Raw genomic sequence first — 17,493 nt, forward strand, 5'->3', positions numbered from 1 at the left:
GCCACCCCACCCATTGAAACATAAATGAGCTGCATCCATTCAAAAGACCTGTGGTTTTCAATCAGGGTGCCTACAGCTGTTGCATTAGTTACAGATTGATCTCTCTCCCACCAAGCGATCGCTCCACCCATTGAAGCAGACAGGCTCCCTGTCATCAGCTGACTAGTGATGTGTGGTCTCGTCCGCATTGCATCCTGGGAAAAATCTGAGACAACAGTAATTTTGTATGCTGCTAAAAATAAATATTGAGGTGAAAATCACAGAAGAATTGTGAGAAAACCGTCACACACAGGTACAGACACTATATTATGAACTACACTAACTTTACAGCCCCTGTAGCATAGTCAAATAAAAATAAATCCTGGAATACCCCTTTAAGGCTAGGTTCACACTACGGAATTTCCGCCTGCAATTCCGCTTTGGAATTGCAGGCAGAAATTCAGCTTACTAAAATGCACAGTGTAGTGAATGGGTTTCCGTTCACAAATTCACACTTGGGAATTTGTGAAGCAGAATTTGTAAATGGAAAATCTGCTTGAAAATGTCTGCCTGAAGAAAGGCGTTGCTCATTCTTCAGGCGGAAATACTTTCAGAACACATTGCAGTCTATTGGAGACTGCAGTGTTCGCTCGGTCCTGCAGTCGGCGCTGGCCGCACTCGGAATCTCCGGGCGGAGATTTTCTTCCCGGAGATTCCGCAGTGTGAACCTAGCCTAACAGCTGAGGTAGGAGAATGTCCACAGGGCAACTATTAGTCATGTACTCTACAAATCTGGCCTTTATGGAAGAGGGACAAGAAGGAAGTGAGCCACAACAACTCCCATTTGGAGTTATCCACAAGCCATTTGGGAAATATAGCAAACATGTGGAAGAAGGCTCTCTGGTTAGAGGAGACCAAAATGGAGTACTTCAGCCTTAGACAACTTATTTCCTATCCGCAGGATAGGGCATAAGTGTCTGACCGCTGGGGGTCCGACCGCTGGGACCCCCCGCGATCTCCCGTACGGGGATCCGGCATTGCCACGGCTCTGTGCTGCTAATGCGTGTGTTCGACCTCACCCCACCCCCTCCATACAGCTCTATGCTAGAGGTGGGGGATGCACGAATGCTGCATCTCCACCTCTCCCACAGAGATAAATGTAGGGGGGCGTCTCACTCGTGGCGTCATGCTGCGGCCAAGACACCACCTGCACAGTAGAGACTGGGCAGTGCCGGGGCCCTGTACAGGAGATCATGGGGGGGGGTCCCAGCGTTCGGACCTCCCGCGAGCAGACACTTATCCCCTATCCTGCGGATAGGGGATGTGTCTAACACTGCAGATCTCATTTAATGAAGACTAGTTGGAAAATTGCTTAAGATTTAATTATTATAATTTTTTTTTTCATGAAATATTTTTTATATTTTTACATCTGTTTCTTTCAATTTATACAGGTGAGGTCCAGGTGAGCCAAGGAAGTAATTCTGCTCCAACAAAAGGCCAGACTGAAAGCAAGACAGATGGAGACGATAAAGTCTCAGCTCAGAGCAAAACAAGAGGTGAAGAGATCTTCATAATTCGGTATCTCTGGTTGATGGTCTCAGTATTGTCTCCATTTTGTTCATGGCTTCTACATTATAAGTCGTTATTACAATGATGGCTAAAAGTAAAGGACAAATAAAGGGGTCAGTTGCATTTCCCCCTTGCAAGCCACCAGTGTGGCCAGTGATTGGCCAGGCACTGTTTACCAAACAACGTGCCCCCAGCTGTTGCAAAACTATACCTCCCAGCATGCTGGGAGGTGTAGTTTTGCAACAGCTGGAGGCACAACTGTTTGGGGGAAAATACTGGGCTAGGGTCTCATTTTAAGTGTCTGGTGCTGTCATTGGGAAACGTAGACTCCACTGGGCACTCTGGAGCAGATTTAGTCCATGCTACCCAAAGTAAAGCCAGGTACTGATACATATTATTATTATTATTATGTACAGATACATATTATTATTATTATTATTATTATTATTATAATAATAATATAGTATTTATTATTATTTTCTTATCTATTTTAATTTTTATTTTTTTCTGTCTAATATTATGGTGCCGGCCATCTTGCCTTGCTGCTTCTTTTTTAACGGCCTTTATAGGTATGCTTTACAGTAACCACGTGGATATGGAAACAGGAGGGGACCTTTTTGACTTCTTCTATAGGAGAGTTTTCTAGGCATGCTGTGGGGCCTGTGCAGAGGTCATTGTGAAGGGAGTAAGAGACTATGACCATCATATGGTAAAGAATGATGTGTCTCTATATTTACTTGTTATCTTGCATTGTAATTCTGCTTGTGGTCATAAGGAGACTGCTGAATTGTTTTCTGTACAGGACGGGTAGGTGTTCGCTTATTATTAAGTTAGGTGGCTAGGATGAAAACTACATTCAGAAATTTTCTAAAAACAAAATAGAGAAGTGTAAAAAATAAAATAAAACCTAAAAAAAAAAGTCACCGGAAGTAAAAAAGAAGACAGAGACCAGATCCTGGGAATACCGGAAGGAGAGGGGGCTGGGTAAGTATCCCGCTTTATTTTCACTGCAGCCCAGGCCATATAGTAATATAAAAATGAAACTCCCTGCCTGCACAACCCCTTTGAGCAATAGGTAATTTTCTGGAAAAAAAAAGAGTGAAAGTGTTACTGTCATTAGAAACAACCTTTTTCCATTAAATACTTTCCTAATATACTTCATTAAAAACTGTGAAAAGATGGTTTAAAAAATGGCTACTATGGGTCTCTGTCTTTTTAATTTTGCAAAGGAACCCTGAAAATCCAGCCTTTTTGGTCCATCAAAATATCTGAGGGGAGGGGGGAAGGAGGTGTGGTTATCTTCATTCTGTGTGAGTGCAGACAAGATGTAGACAGCTTGCAGTCTTTAAGAATGGAAGCATTTACATGCACAGTGACAAGCAATATAAGGTGTTAAACTATTTATATGCAAAATGGTTTCTGTTTGATCATTTATGAACTTATTTCTTGTGTATTTGCACCATATAGCTCCCATATGGTTGCTTTATGGTTATAAAAAGCATGCATTTTGGTCACAAAGCTGTGAAAATTTAAAAACCTTTATTTTTTTATTTTTAACAAAATGCTGTTTTTTTTTTTCTGTCCTTGCACTATATAGTTTCACATGGCTGCATTAGAGTTTCATAGAGCATGCATTTAGGTAGAAAGCTTTGCAAATGTAAAAATGTTTGTGCAGACCTTATGACGAGAGGGGAGGGGGAGAAGGGAGGAAGAGTGTGGGATAAGGGAGGGAAGGGCGGGGAGAGAAGGGAGGAGCTAATCATACTCCAGGGGAAATGCCCCAGCCTCTCAGAGAAATTAAGAAAGACTCATCACAGTAATACAGAGATCAAAAGGTATTTTACATATTAACACATGCATATTATTATGCATAGAGTTCTATTAAATAAAACATCGAAAACTTAATTTTTTAAACAAAGTACATTAGAAAGATTTTTTTTATTGACCATAAGGAGTTAAATAGCAAAATGTTTTTCTTTTAATGACAGTGCCCATTTAATGTAACTTTACAAGGTTTCTATAGTTGAATGATGATCTAAATGGCAGCAGTAGGCTTTAAAATGGATACTAAGTAAACCCCCATCCGTGTAGGATCATATCTGAGGCTGCCTGTGCTAGTAGCTGTAAATTAGGGTACGTTCAGACGAGCAGATTTACAGCGTATTTTACGCTGCGGATCTGCCGCTGAAGGACCTGTATGCTGCCTTTGCATATGCCTGCTCGGAGCGGCAATATGCCGCTATGTGCAGACACACTGAAGCGAACTGCGAGTTGCCACTCATGCACTGTCTACTCGCACACATCGCGGCCGCTCCCCCTGCTCTATGGGCTAGGCCAAGAGCTGCCACCTTGTGCGAGTATACTGCGCATGCGTGTGGCGACTCGCACATCGCAGTGTGTCTGCTCGTAGAGCCGTAATGCCGCTCAGAGCAGGCACATGTATAGGGAGCACACAGAGGTCCTTCAGCGGTGGATCCGCAGCGAAATACGCACTGTAAATCTGCTCGTTTGAATGTACTCTTAGGGTATGTTCAGATGAGCGGATTTTCACAGCGTGTTTCACTGCGGATCCGCCGCTGAAGGACCCTCTGTATTCTGCCTTTACATGTGCTTGCTCGTACCGGCAATACGCCCCTGCGTGCAGACACACTGAAACTATGTGCGAGTCGCCGCGCATGCGTGATGTACTCGCACACATTGTGGCCGCTCCCCCTGCTCAATGAGCTAGGCCGAGAGCTGCCGCGATGTGCGAGTATGCTGCTCATGCGCACGGTGACTCGCGCATCGCACTGTCTGCTCGTAGCGGGCACATGTAAAGGCAAAATACAGAGGCGTTGGGATCGATGGCGTACACGTCGTACACAATCGACCGTGTTGTCGTAATCCTATCCAATTGCTGGCTGCCCCCATAATAATGTACTAAAAATGAAATAAAATTAAAAAAATTACAATCAGAAAATTCTTTCCATGTCCCAAATTTTTTGTAATTTGATCTTTTCCGTAGGTTCCCAATTAAAAATCTTACCTGGCCCAAAAATATTTAAAGCTAGTTGTCAAGGGTTATGTCCCGTAGTTCAGCTGGCTGGTCACACGGGCTCAGTTGCAGCACTAGGACATATTTTGCCTGTGCAATATCAGATAATGAGAACTAGGAACCAATGTGAGAGGCTCAGCAAGGAGGGAGTACAATATGAGCTGTACAATAGGATAGAGACTTTCTTGAGCAGCCAGAGAAATACAGGGGGAGAACAGTGTTGTAGCTGTAGCTATTTTTTTTTTCTCCCAAACTCTGAAATACGGCATTAGAGGGGTACTCCTGGGAAATATACAGTCATGGCCGTAAATGTTGGCACCCCTGAAATTTTTCAAGAAAATTAAGTATTTCTCACAGAAAAGGATTGCAGTAACACATGTTTTGCTATACACAGGTTTATTCCCTTTTGTGTGTATTGGAACTAAACCCAAAAAAAGGGAGGAAAAAAAACCAAATTGAACATAATGTCACCAAACTACAAAAATGGGCTGGACAAAATTATTGGTACCCTTTAATGAGATTGTTTCAAACATGTGATGCTCCGTTAAACTCACCTTGGGCAAGTAACAGGTGTGGGCCATATAAAAATCAAAGCAGATAAAAAGGAGAGAAGTTCACTTAGTCTTTGCATTGTGTGTCTGTGTGTGCCACACTAAGCATGGACAACTGAAAGAGAACTGTCTGAGGACTTATCTGAGGAAAAATATCAACAATCTCAAGGTTACAAGTCCATCTCCAGAGATCTAGATTTGCCTTTGTTCACAGTGCACAACATTATCAAGAAGTTTACAATCCATGGCACTGTAGCTAATCTCCCTGGGCATGGACTGAAGAGAAGAATTGATGAAAGATGTCAATGCAGGATAGTCCGGATGGTGGATAAGCATAGTGCTGGGCGGTATACCGGTTCATACCAGATACTGGTGTGTTTTTTTTTCTGTACAATATTCATTTTTCCCTATACTGCAGAGTACCGGTCGACCCCCCCCCCCACCCCTCGAATGAATGAACAATCCGCTGCAGCACTGTCCCCACATCGGGGGACTAATCATGTTACCCACAGGCGCTGCTCTCCTCCTCCTGTGAGACGCAGTGCTGGAAATGAATGAGTTGTGAGCCACGGGTGCAGGACCTCCCCCCCTTGAAGCGCAGAAAGCCAGTGGTCAGGGTCATATATGAGTAGTTCCCCAGCACACTGCGGCTGATAATTAATTTGAGGGGGGGGGGGGGCTAGGGGGAAATGAGTGGAAAAAAAATACAGTCAAATACGTGGAACCGCCATAAGTTTGAAAAATACCGCCCAGCACTAGATAAGCAGCCCCAAACAAGTTCCAAAGATATTCAAGCTGTCCTCAGGGAGCATCAGTGTCAGCGCAAACTATACGTCAACATTTAATTGAAATGAAACTCTATGGAGGAGACCCAGGAGGGCCCCACTGCTGACACACAGACCTAAAAAAGCAAGACTACATTTTGCCGAAATGAACTTGAGTGAGCAAAAATCCTTCTGGGAAAACGTCTTGCGGACAGATGAGACCAAGATAGAGCTTTTTGGTAAAGCATATCATTCTACTGTTTACCGAAAACGGAACGAGGCCTACAAAGAAAAGAGCACAGTACCTACAGTGAAATATGGTGGAGGTCAATGATGTTTTGGGTTGTTTTGCTGCCTCTGGCACTGGGGGCCTTGAATGTGTACAAGACCTCATGAAATCTGAGGATTACCAATGGACTTTGGGTCGCACTGTACAGCCCAGTGTCAGAAAGCTGGGTTTGCATCCGAGATCTTGGGTCTTCCAGCAGGACAATGACCCCAAACATACTTCAAAAAGCCCCCAGAAATGGATGGCAACAAAGCGCTGGAGAGTTCTGAAGTGTCAGCAATGAGTCCAGATCTAAATCCCATTGATCACCTGTGGAGAGATCTTATAATTACTGTTGGGAAAAGGCGCCTTCCAATAAGAGAGACCTGGAGCAGTTTTCAAAGGAAGAGTGGTCCAACATTCCGGCTGAGAGGTGCTAGAAGCTTATTAATGGTTATAGGAAGCCACTGATTTCAGTTATTTTTTCCAAAGGGTGTTCAACCAAATATTAAAGGGGTACTCTGGCCCTAAGACATCTTATCCCCTATCCAAAGGATAGGGGATAAGATGTCTGACCGTGGGGGATCCCTGCAATATTGCATTCGGCACCCATCTCTTTGAGCTGCACGCCGCGCTGCCAGCTCACAAACTGCCGGGTGCCGACCACGGGGCCGGAGTATTGGGACGTCATGACTTCGCCCCGTGTAAGGCAAGGCCAGCCCCCGCTATGCAAGTCTATGGGAAGAGGCGTGATGGGGGCTGCTTTCAGAAAGGGATTTAAATGATGTCTTACCCGGGAATGCTGGGAATTAAAGTTTTGCAACATCTGGAGGGCGACAGTTTGAGACCACTGTTCTACTTTCGAGAAGGCCTTATTTCTGTAGGGATAACCCACTAAGCCACTCACTGACTGAGACGGGACAACACTGCGGCCAATGATTGGCTGAGCCTGCAGTTCCTGCAGAGACAAGTCTATCTTGGAAGTAGAGTGACAAGATGAAAAGCGAGGGAAAAGGGTGACGTCAGACACGAGCTGTGGGGGAACAGGGTCAGTTCCTTGCAAAATTATACATTTTATATGCCTGAAAAAGCCCTTCAAATTATCAACAAGTAGATTAATCGCAGATAAATTTAGCAAAGTTGTCTGTTGGGGATTATTATAATTTTTTTGTTTTTTTTTTATTGTTTTAGGCAGCAAAAGAAACAGTAAAAGTCTGCTGCCAAGTGATCTTATCTTCAGTGCTATCTCCGCCGTCTTTCCTGAGAGAGGCTTTCCAGAAGAAGTCAAGAAAAGGTACGTGACCAAAAATTGTTAAACTACTTCACTAGTTAGAATATACTGTAAAAATGTACTTTAACCCCTTAAGGACACATGACGTTCTCATACGTCTCCATTTCCGAGTCCTTAAGGACACATGACGTATGAGAACGTCATGTGTTTTACCGGCCCCCCGCAACCATCTGGAGCGGAGCCGGTCCCCGATGCCTGCTGAAATCGTTCAGCAGGCATCGGGGCATATCGCCCAGGGGGGTCATTATGACCCCCCATGTCGGCGATGGCCGCAGATCGCTGGACAATTCAGTCCAGCGATCTGCGGCGGATTCCGGGTCAATCGGGTCTCCAGTGACCCGGTGACCCGGAATTACAGGCTGTTCGGGGCCGTCTCCGACGGCCCCGAACAGCCAGAGCCTGCAGGAGTGAGGTGGCACTGGTGCCACCTCACGATCGCCCTGATTTGTCGGCCGGATTACCGGCCGACCAATCAGGGCGCCTGCTGCGGGTGTCATTCCCGCAACCCGCTCCGCCCCTCTTCCAGAGGACGTGAGCGGGTGCGGGACGTGCACCCCGGGTGCTGGGGACCCCGATCCCCGGCGCCCCTGTTGGGATCGGGGCCCCAGGAGCAGCGGCGGCGGCGGAGACGACGAGGGACTGACCTGGTGCAGCGAGGATCGTTGGAGGTGAGTGACAGCCTCCTGCTGTTGCTTAGCAACAGCTCCCAGCATGCAACAAGGGCATGCTGGGAGCTGTAGTTATGCAACAGCAGGAGGCAGACCACCACAACTCCCAGCATGCCCTTATGGGCATGCTGGGACTTGTAGTTTTGCAACAGCTGGAGGCACATTCTTTCTATGGAAAAGTGTACCTTCAGCTGTTGTGTAACTACAACTCCCAGCTTGCACAATCAGCTAAAGTGCATGCTGGGAGTTGTAGTGGTGCATCTGGTGGTTGCATAACTACAACTCCCAGCATGCCCGTTGGCTGTCGGTGACTGCTGAGAGTTGTAGTTTTGCAACAGCTGAAGGCACACTGAGTTAAGTAGCAAACCAGTGTGTCTCCAGCTGTTGCATAACTACAATCCCCAGCATCCCCAGCCAAAGTAGTATGCCTCCAGCTGTTGCATAACTACAACACCCAGCATGCCCTTCCGCTGTCCGTACATGCTGGGGGTTGTAGCTTTTGCAACAGCTGAAGGCACACTGGTTGCAAAACACTGAGTTTGTTACCAAACTCTGTGTTTCACAACCAGTGTGCCTCCAGCTGTTGCAAAACTACAACTCCCAGCATGCACTGATAGACCGTACATGCTGGGAGTTGTAGTTTTGCAACAGCTGGATGTTCCCCCCCCCCCAATGTGAACGTACAGGGTACACTCACATGGGCGGAGGATTACAGTAAGTATCCGGCTGCAAGTTTGAGGTGCGGCAAAATTTCTGCCGCAGCTCAAACTGCCAGCGAGAAACTACTGTGAACCCCCCGCCCGTGTGACTGTACCCTAAAAACACTACACTACACTAACACACAATAAAATAAAAAGTAAAAAACACTACATATACACATACCCCTACACAGCCCCCCTCCCCTCCCCAATAAAAATGAAAAACGTCTGGTACGCCACTGTTTCCAAAACGGAGCCTCCAGCGGTTGCAAAACTACAACTCCCAGCATGCACTGATAGACCGTACATGCTGGGAGTTGTAGTTTTGCACTGATTCCCCCCCCCCAATGTGAACGTACAGGGTACACTCTCATGGGCGGAGGATTACAGTAAGTATCCGGCTGCAAGTTTGAGCTGCGTCAAATTTTCTGCCGTAGCTCAAACTGCCAGCGAGAAACTACTGTGAACCCCCCGCCCGTGCGACTGTACCCTAAAAACACTACACTACACTAACACAAAATAAAATAAAAAGTAAAAAACACTACATATACACATACCCCTATACAACCCCCCTCCCCAATAAAAATGAAAAACGTCTGGTACGCCACTGTTTCCAAAACGGAGCCTCCAGCTGTTGCAAAACAACTACTCCCAGTATTGCCAGATAGCCGTTGACTGTCCAGGCATGCTGGGAGTTTTACAACAGCTGGAGGCACCCTGTTTGGGAATCACTGGCGTAGAATACCCCTATGTCCACCCCTATGCAAGTCCCTAATTTAGGCCTCAAATGCGCATGGCGCTCTCACTTTGGAGCCCTGTCGTATTTCAAGGCAACAGTTTAGGGCCACATATAGGGTATCGCCGTACTCGAGAGAAATTGGGCTTCAAATTTTGGGGGGTATTTTCTGCTATTACCCTTTTAAAAAATGTAACATTTTTGGGAAAACAAGCATTTTAGGTAAAAAAAATATATATTTTTTTACATATGCAAAAGTCGTGAAACACCTGTAGGGTATTAAGGTTCAAATTACCCCTTGTTACGTTCCCCGAGGGGTCTAGTTTCCAAAATGGTATGCTATGTGTTTTTTTTTTGCTGTTCTGGCACCATAGGGGCTTCCTAAATGCGGCATGCCCCCAGAGCAAAATTTGCTTTCAAAAAGCCAAATGTTACTCCTTCTCTTCTGAGACCTGTAGTGCGCCAGCAGAGCACTTTTCACCCCCATATGGGGTGTTTTCTGAATCGGGAGAAATTGGGCTTCAAATTTTGGGGGGTATTTTCCGCTATTACCCTTTTTAAAAATGTAAACATTTTGGGAAAACAAGCATTTTAGGTAAAAAAAAATATTTTTTTTTACATATGCAAAAGTCGTGAAACACCTGTAGGGCATTAAGGTTCACGTTACCCCTTGTTACGTTCCCCGAGGGGTCTAGTTTCCAAAATGGTATGCCATGTGTTTTTTTTTTGCTGTTCTGGCACCATAGGGGCTTCCTAAATGCGGCATGCCCCCAGAGCAAAATTTGCTTTCAAAAAGCCAAATAAGACTCCTTCTCTTCTGAGACCTGTAGTGCGCCAGCAGAGCACTTTTCACCCCCATGCGAGGTGTTTTCTGTATCGGGAGAAATTGGGCTTCAAATTTTGGGGGGTATTTTCTGCTATTACCCTTTTTAAAAATGTAAAATTTTTGGGAAACCAAGCATTTTAGGTAAAAAAAATATATATTTTTTTTACATATGCAAAAGTCGTGAATCACCTGTGGGGTATTAAGGTTCACTTTACCCCTTGTTACGTTCCCTGAGGGGTCTAGTTTCCAAAATGGTATGCCATGTGTTTTTTTTTTTGCTGTCCTGGCACCATAGGGGCTTCCTAAATGCGGCATGCCCCCCAAAAACCATTTGTCGCTCCTTCCCTTCTGAGCCCTCTACTGCGCCCACCGAACAATTAACATAGACATATGAGGTATGTGCTTACTCGAGAGAAATTGGGTTTCAAATACAAGTAAAAATTTTCTCCTTTTTATCCCTTGCAAAAATTCAAAAATTGGGTCTACAAGAACATGCGAGTGTAAAAAATGAAGATTTTGAATTTTCTCCTTCACTTTGCTGCTATTCCTGTGAAACACCTAAAGGGTTAATACACTTACTGAATGTTTTTTTGAATACTTTAGGGGGTGTAGTTTTTATAATGGGGTCTTTTATGGGGTATTTCTAATATGAAGACCCTTCAAATCCACTTCAAAACTGAACTGGTCCCTGAAAAATAGTGAGTTTGAAAATTTTGTGAAAAATTTCAAAATTGCTACTGAACTTTGAAGCCCTCTGGTGTCTTCCAAAAGTAAAAACTCATAAATTTTATGATGCAAACATAAAGTAGACATATTGTATATGTGAACCCAAAAAAAATATATTTTGAATATCCATTTTCCTTACAAGCAGAGAGCTTCAAAGTTAGAAAAATGCTAAATTTTCATTTTTTTCATCAAATTTTGGGATTTTTCACCAAGAAAGGATGCAAGTTACCATAAAATTTTACCACTAAGTTAAAGTAGAATATGTCACGAAAAAACAATCTCGGAATCAGAATGATAACTAAAAGCATTCCAGAGTTATTAATGTTTAAAGTGACAGTGGTCAGAATTGCAAAAAACGCTCCGGTCCTTAAGGTATAAAATGGCCTGGTCCTTAAGGGGTTAAATTTAAAAAATGTATCATCGTTTTATTATGAGTTATGTATGAATATGAATTATTATTTAATTATATAAATTAATTAATACATTTTTTTTATTTATTATCATCATCAAGAATTCGACAGTAAATATTTATTTAGTTACACTTTGCAGTTGGGCTTGAAATCCTGCGCTTCAAATGCACACAGGATACTGTATTTGTGACTTCACCCTTAGAGGGATTTTTAAGCAAGTGTTTTTAATGCTTATTTTCTCATGTTTTCACCGCATTTTTGTGTGTATAATCTACCAGTATTAGGCACGTTTTTAGTGATAAAAATGTGCTATGGAATAAACTGTAGCGTACCTGTCAGTTCCCACAAAAAAAAAAAAAAAAAAAATTGTTACTTTGTACCTAATCCTGACCATGTACACTTATTTTTATGCCTCTTATCACCTACCATATATACTCGAGTCTAATCTGAGTTTTTCAGCACAATTTTTCGTGCTGAAAACTCCCCCCTCGGCTTATACTCGAGTGAACTCTCCGCCTGTCAATCCCTTCTCAATGGTCTTCAACCTGCGGACCTCCAGATGTTGCATGCTGCAGGACCGTCTGGTGGGGATGGTTAGCCGTCGCGGGCTATCCATTTTCACCGGGGGGGCCTCTTCTCCGCACTCTGGGCGCGGCCCCGGACTAGTGACGTTGCCTTGACGACGACGCACAGGGATGTTGCGCATGAACGTCCCTATGCGTCGTCGTCAAGGCAAGGTCACTAGTCCGGGCCCGGAGGAGAGGGCCCCCCGGTGAAAATGGACAGCCCGCAACGACTAACCATCGGGGGGCTGGATGATGACGAAGGCCGCAGTGGTCTTCAACCTGCAGACCTCCAGAGGTTTCAAAACTACAACACCCAGCATGCCCGGACATGCTGGGAGGTTTCAAAACTACAACTCCCAGCATGCCTGGGTGATGATGAAGGGGGGGGGATGTTGACGGGGGTCTGGATGATTACGTGGGGGGGGGGGGGATGATGTATTTCCCACCTTAGGCTTATAGTCTAGTCAATAACTTTTCCTGGGTTTTTGGGGTGAAATTAGGGGCCTCGGCTTATATTCGGGTCGGCTTATACTCGAGTATATATGGTATATTTATTTTAAAAATACCTCTTTAATTAGCTCACAGTGTATGAAATCCTCTCAGGGGAAGGGGGAGTGTCCCTCCCTCGTGGTTGGAGGTGATTGGTGTATGGTAGGAGGAGGTGTGTCCCTCCTTGTGGTGGTGGGAGGTGATTGGTGTGTCTGCTCATGCAGCCTTGTCCATGAATCATGTCTTGTCCATGACTCATGGACAAGGCTGCTGATGCTGCAGGACTGTTTAGTGTTCCAGTAGTAATGGAGACCCCTAGTGGATTTTCTGAAATATTAAATGGGCACTGTCAGATACAACAAAAACTTTTTTATATGTTGTAAAGCATGTAAACTCCAATAAGTTTTGCAATTGCTTTCATTAGAAAATTTTCAGTATTTCATATTGAAAAAGCCAGTCAAACAACTGCACCCCCCCCCCCCCCCGCCTGCCTGCTTGGACACATACTAGTCCTGCTGTGTCCATGCCTCATAACCTATGTCATGGACACACTTCCTTGATTGACAGCTGTGAGTGCAGGGCTCAGAGCTGGAGGAAAAATCCTCCCACTGTCATCTTGTGTCCCGCTACTGTCAGTGAGGACAAGCTGGGAGTTGTAGTTTTGTTAATGCTAGGGAAGAAGTGAGCAGACAGCATACTGAGGGAGGGGGCCGAGACTTTTAATATATCTTACCTCTGAGTTTGTGTAACATGATTGATATCAAAACTGTGAATAAGAAAATAAGTCCTAGTGCTATGTTTCGTATGCTTCTCATTGGCTTTTTTTGGGGTGTTTAAAAACTAAAAAACAAACATTCACTTGATCTTCATTTTATTTTAAATCTTTTAAACTGTTTTCAGGTACAAAGAGCTGACTGCAGCAACAGACCCCAACACACTTCCACCGCAATGCACTCCAAATATGGATGGACCCTTGGCAAGATCTGTGCCACGGGAGCAGTCCTTGCACTCCTTTCATACACTCTTTTGCAGACGTTGTTTTAAATATGACTGTTTCTTGCATCGTAAGTAGCCTGTATTTTATTTTATAGTACTTTTATACCTTTCAAAATGTTTCCCTGGCCTTGTGATAAGCCGCCTAACGCATTGAAGGGAAAAGTCTGCCAAACTGAATTTATGTATCCTGGATCCACTCCTCACCGCCAGTCCTCGATGCCCTCCTTGTTCTGCCGCCCTCAGATGCTCCAGCCCCGATGTGCACCCGCTCTGCCCATCACAGCAATTGTGAGGTGGCACTAGTGCTACCTCACTCCTGCTGGGTAAGGGTGATTGGTGCTGTTTCTGACAGCACCAATCACCCTTATTTTCCGGGCCCCCGGATCACCAGAGACCCGATTGACCCAGAAAAGCCGTGTCTGACCGGCGATTCACAGTGGAGTAAGAAGATGCTCCAGTAGACCTTATTTAACATACTTCTGGCAACCGATGAGGGTACCAGAACCCACTTTGATAGTGTGCCCTTGGCAAAAATATCAAATATGAACCAACTTGAGAATTACCAATGAGGCTTAGATAAAACTAAAACTTAACTTTTGCTTCAAAAAATGTATAACGGGGTACATGTAAACTGGGGATAGGGAAAGAAACAATGGGTACAGGTGATGCCCTACCTATCAGTCCTAATACAGAGAACCACTCCTAAATCCTAAGTGTGGAGGGGGGAGAGGAAGAATTTCTAAAGAGACATAACAATGAAAATAACAAGTGGCAGACCTCTCTTGCCAACGCATTTCACCCCTTAAATCTTAGGGGCTCATCAGGGATAAGAGGAAACCACATAGATCATGATAAATAGAGATGTAGTGTACCACAAAGATAAAATAAGTATAGGTAGATAGACATCCAGAATAACGAATAAATGTCAATAGGGTAGAGGAGTCTGTTTTTGTCAGTCAGATGAGAGGTCACACAAAGAAGAAGCAAAATTGAGGTATAGATCTCACATATACAATACAGACCAAAAGTTTGGACAAACCTTCTCATTCAGAGTTTTCTTTATTTTCATGACTATGAAAATTGTAGATTCACACTGAAGGCATCAAAACTATGAATTAACACATGTGGAATTATATACATTACAAAAAAGTGTGAAACAACTGAAAATATGTCATATTCTAGGTTCTTCAAAGTAGCCACCTTTTGCTTTGATTACTGCTTTGCACACTCAATCTCTTGATGAGCTTCAAGAGGTAGTCACCTGAAATGGTTTTCCAACAGTCTTGAAGGAGTTCCCAGAGATGCTTAGCACTTGTTGGCCCTTTTTGCCTTCACTCTGCGGTCCAGCTCACCCCAAACCATCTCGATTGGGTTCAGGTCCGGTGACTGTGGAGGCCAGGTCATCTGGTGCAGACCCCATCACTCTCCTTCTTGGTCAAATAGCCCTTACACAGCCTGGAGGTGTTTGGGGTCATTGTCCTGTTGAAAAATGAATGATGGTCCAACTAAACGCAAACCGGATGGAATAGCAGCCGCTGCAAGATGCTGTGGTAGCCATGCTGGGTCAGTATGCCTTCAATTTTGAATAAATCCCCAACAGTGTCACCAGCAAAGCCCCCCCCCCCCCCCCCCCCCCCCCACACCATCACACCTCCTCCTCCACACCAGCACACCTGTGAAGTGAAAACCATTTCAGGTGACTACCTCTTGAATCTCAACAAGAGAATGCCAAGAGTGTGCAAAGCAGTAATCAAAGCAAAAGGTGACATATGACATATTTTCAGTTGTTTCACACTTTTTTGTTATGTATATAATTCCACATGTGTTAATTCATAGTTTTGATGCCTTCAGTGTGAATCTACAATTTTCATAGTCATGAAAAGAAAGAAAACTCTGAATGAGAAGGTTTGTCCAAACTTTTGGTCTGTATATGTGAGATCTATACCTTTAATTTTGCTTCTTCTTTGTGTGACCTCTCATTTGACTTTATACAAAAACAGACTCCTCTACCCTATTGACATTTATTCGTTATTCTGGATGTCTATCTACCTATACTTTATTTTATCTTTGTGGTACACTGCATCTCTATTTATCATGATCTATTTGGTTTCCTCTTATCCCTGATGAGCCCCTAAGATTTAAGAGATGAAACGCGTTGGCAAGAGAGCTCTGCCACTTGTTTTCATTGTTATGTCTCTTTAAAAATTCTTCCTCTCCCCCGCTCCACACTAAGGATTTAGGAGTGGTTCTCTGTATTAGGACTGGTAGGTAGGGCATCACCTGTACCCATTGTTTCTTTCCCTATCCCCAATTTACGTGTACCCTATTATACATTTTTTTGAAGTAAAAGTTACATTCCAGTAGACCTTAGTCTCAAATTCAATTCATTGCAAATATCATACATGTACATCTGGCATATTGCAATAAATAAAACTTTAGTAACCTCTGAAGTCTGCTGGAGCATCTTCTTGGGGCTATTGAAGAAAGTGACTTAATAAAAATGGAGTTTTTTTGGGGTTTGTAAATACAATGAATTTTATAGTACATGATGATAATGTACAAGATATGGACATATAAAAAATATAACGTTCATCATTCTTCACCTTTTTTAGCTTTTCATGCAAGTCCAAATATGTGTAGGAGAAGGAATCGAGAAATTAAGATTGAGACAGAGCCTTGTGGAAATCAGTGCTTCTTGTGGCTGGTGGGTTCTTCATTATTTTATTATCATTCATTCATTTACACATTCGTTTGATCCTTTACATCAATGTTAAAATGGTATTTTGAAGATAAAGTTAAACTGTTCCGAACGCTGGAGCAGATACCGAGAGCTTGTGATGTCATAACCCCTCCCCCTCATGCCATCAAGCCCTGCCCCCTTAATGTAAGTCTGTGGGAGGGGGCATGACTGCTGTCACGCCCCCTCCCATAGACTTGCTTTGAGGAGGCAGGAATTGACATCATGAGGGGGTGGGGCTATGACGTCACGAGGTCCCGGTATCTGCTCCAGCGTTCGGAACAGTTTGTTCCAAACGCTGAGCAGCGAAGTACCCCTTTAACATATAGGTTATGTTCACACTGGGGAAACTCCACCTGGAGATGTTCCCGGTCGAACGTTCTGTCTTGAGTGGTTGCTACCGAAATCCTTCGGCACGAGACTTGCGTCGTCACAATTCATAGCAGTGTAAATTGTGCGTAATTTCGCCGAAAGAATAAACATGTTTCCACAGTGTGAATAAGTCAGCAGAAGACACATTCTCCCCAATACTAGATTACTGCAGTGGAATCTTCTAATTGGAAATCTGTTTGGTGATTTCGTAGTGTGAACATACCCAGAGTTTAATATAAAAATGTTCTCCACCAATCCTCGGCCAGTACGGGTCCGATGCTGCCAGTCCCCATGTCTTCTCTTTCTCTTTTCTGTCCTGATACCTGAGATCGAGCAGACCAGAGCAGAAGATCGCAGATAATAGTGATCAGTGCTATACCCTATACATAGCACTGAACAGTATTAGCAGTCAAGTGATTGCTATAAATAGTCCCCTATGGGAACTATTGAAGTGCAAAAAAAAAAAAAAGTAAAAAAATTAATAAATAAAAAAGTTAAATGTGAAAAATCCTTTCCCCCCCCCCCCCCCCAATAAAAATGTAAATCCGTTTTTCACATTTTACCCCAAAAAAAGCATTAAAAAAATTATTAATAAACATATTTAGTATCTCCATGTGCATAACAGTCTGAACTATCAAAATATATTGTTAATTATCCCGTACGGAATACGGTGTAAACGTTTAATTAAAAAAAATAAGTCCAATATTGCGGCTTTTTTGTCACCTAATATTCCCCCCAAAAATTTATTAAATGTTTCAAATATGCAAATTGAGTATCAAAAAAAGTACAGATCACGGCGCAAAATGAGCCCTC

General features: G+C 43.7%; 1 protein-coding gene across 4 annotated transcripts in view; it reads left to right on the plus strand.

Moving 5' to 3' along the window:
* EZH1 (enhancer of zeste 1 polycomb repressive complex 2 subunit) overlaps window positions 1-17,493 on the plus strand; it is a 98,818-nt gene that overhangs the window by 44,127 nt on the left and 37,198 nt on the right. For all 4 annotated transcript variants that reach the window (XM_056547753.1, XM_056547755.1, XM_056547756.1 and 1 more), the window contains 4 exons: window positions 1,431-1,535; window positions 7,357-7,459; window positions 13,476-13,639; window positions 16,184-16,275. In XM_056547753.1, coding sequence (XP_056403728.1) covers window positions 1,431-1,535; window positions 7,357-7,459; window positions 13,476-13,639; window positions 16,184-16,275 — 464 coding nt within the window. The remainder of the gene's footprint in view (window positions 1-1,430; window positions 1,536-7,356; window positions 7,460-13,475; window positions 13,640-16,183; window positions 16,276-17,493) is intronic.

Source organism: Hyla sarda, chromosome 12, assembly GCF_029499605.1.
Source record: "Hyla sarda isolate aHylSar1 chromosome 12, aHylSar1.hap1, whole genome shotgun sequence".
Taxonomy (NCBI): domain Eukaryota; kingdom Metazoa; phylum Chordata; class Amphibia; order Anura; family Hylidae; genus Hyla; species Hyla sarda.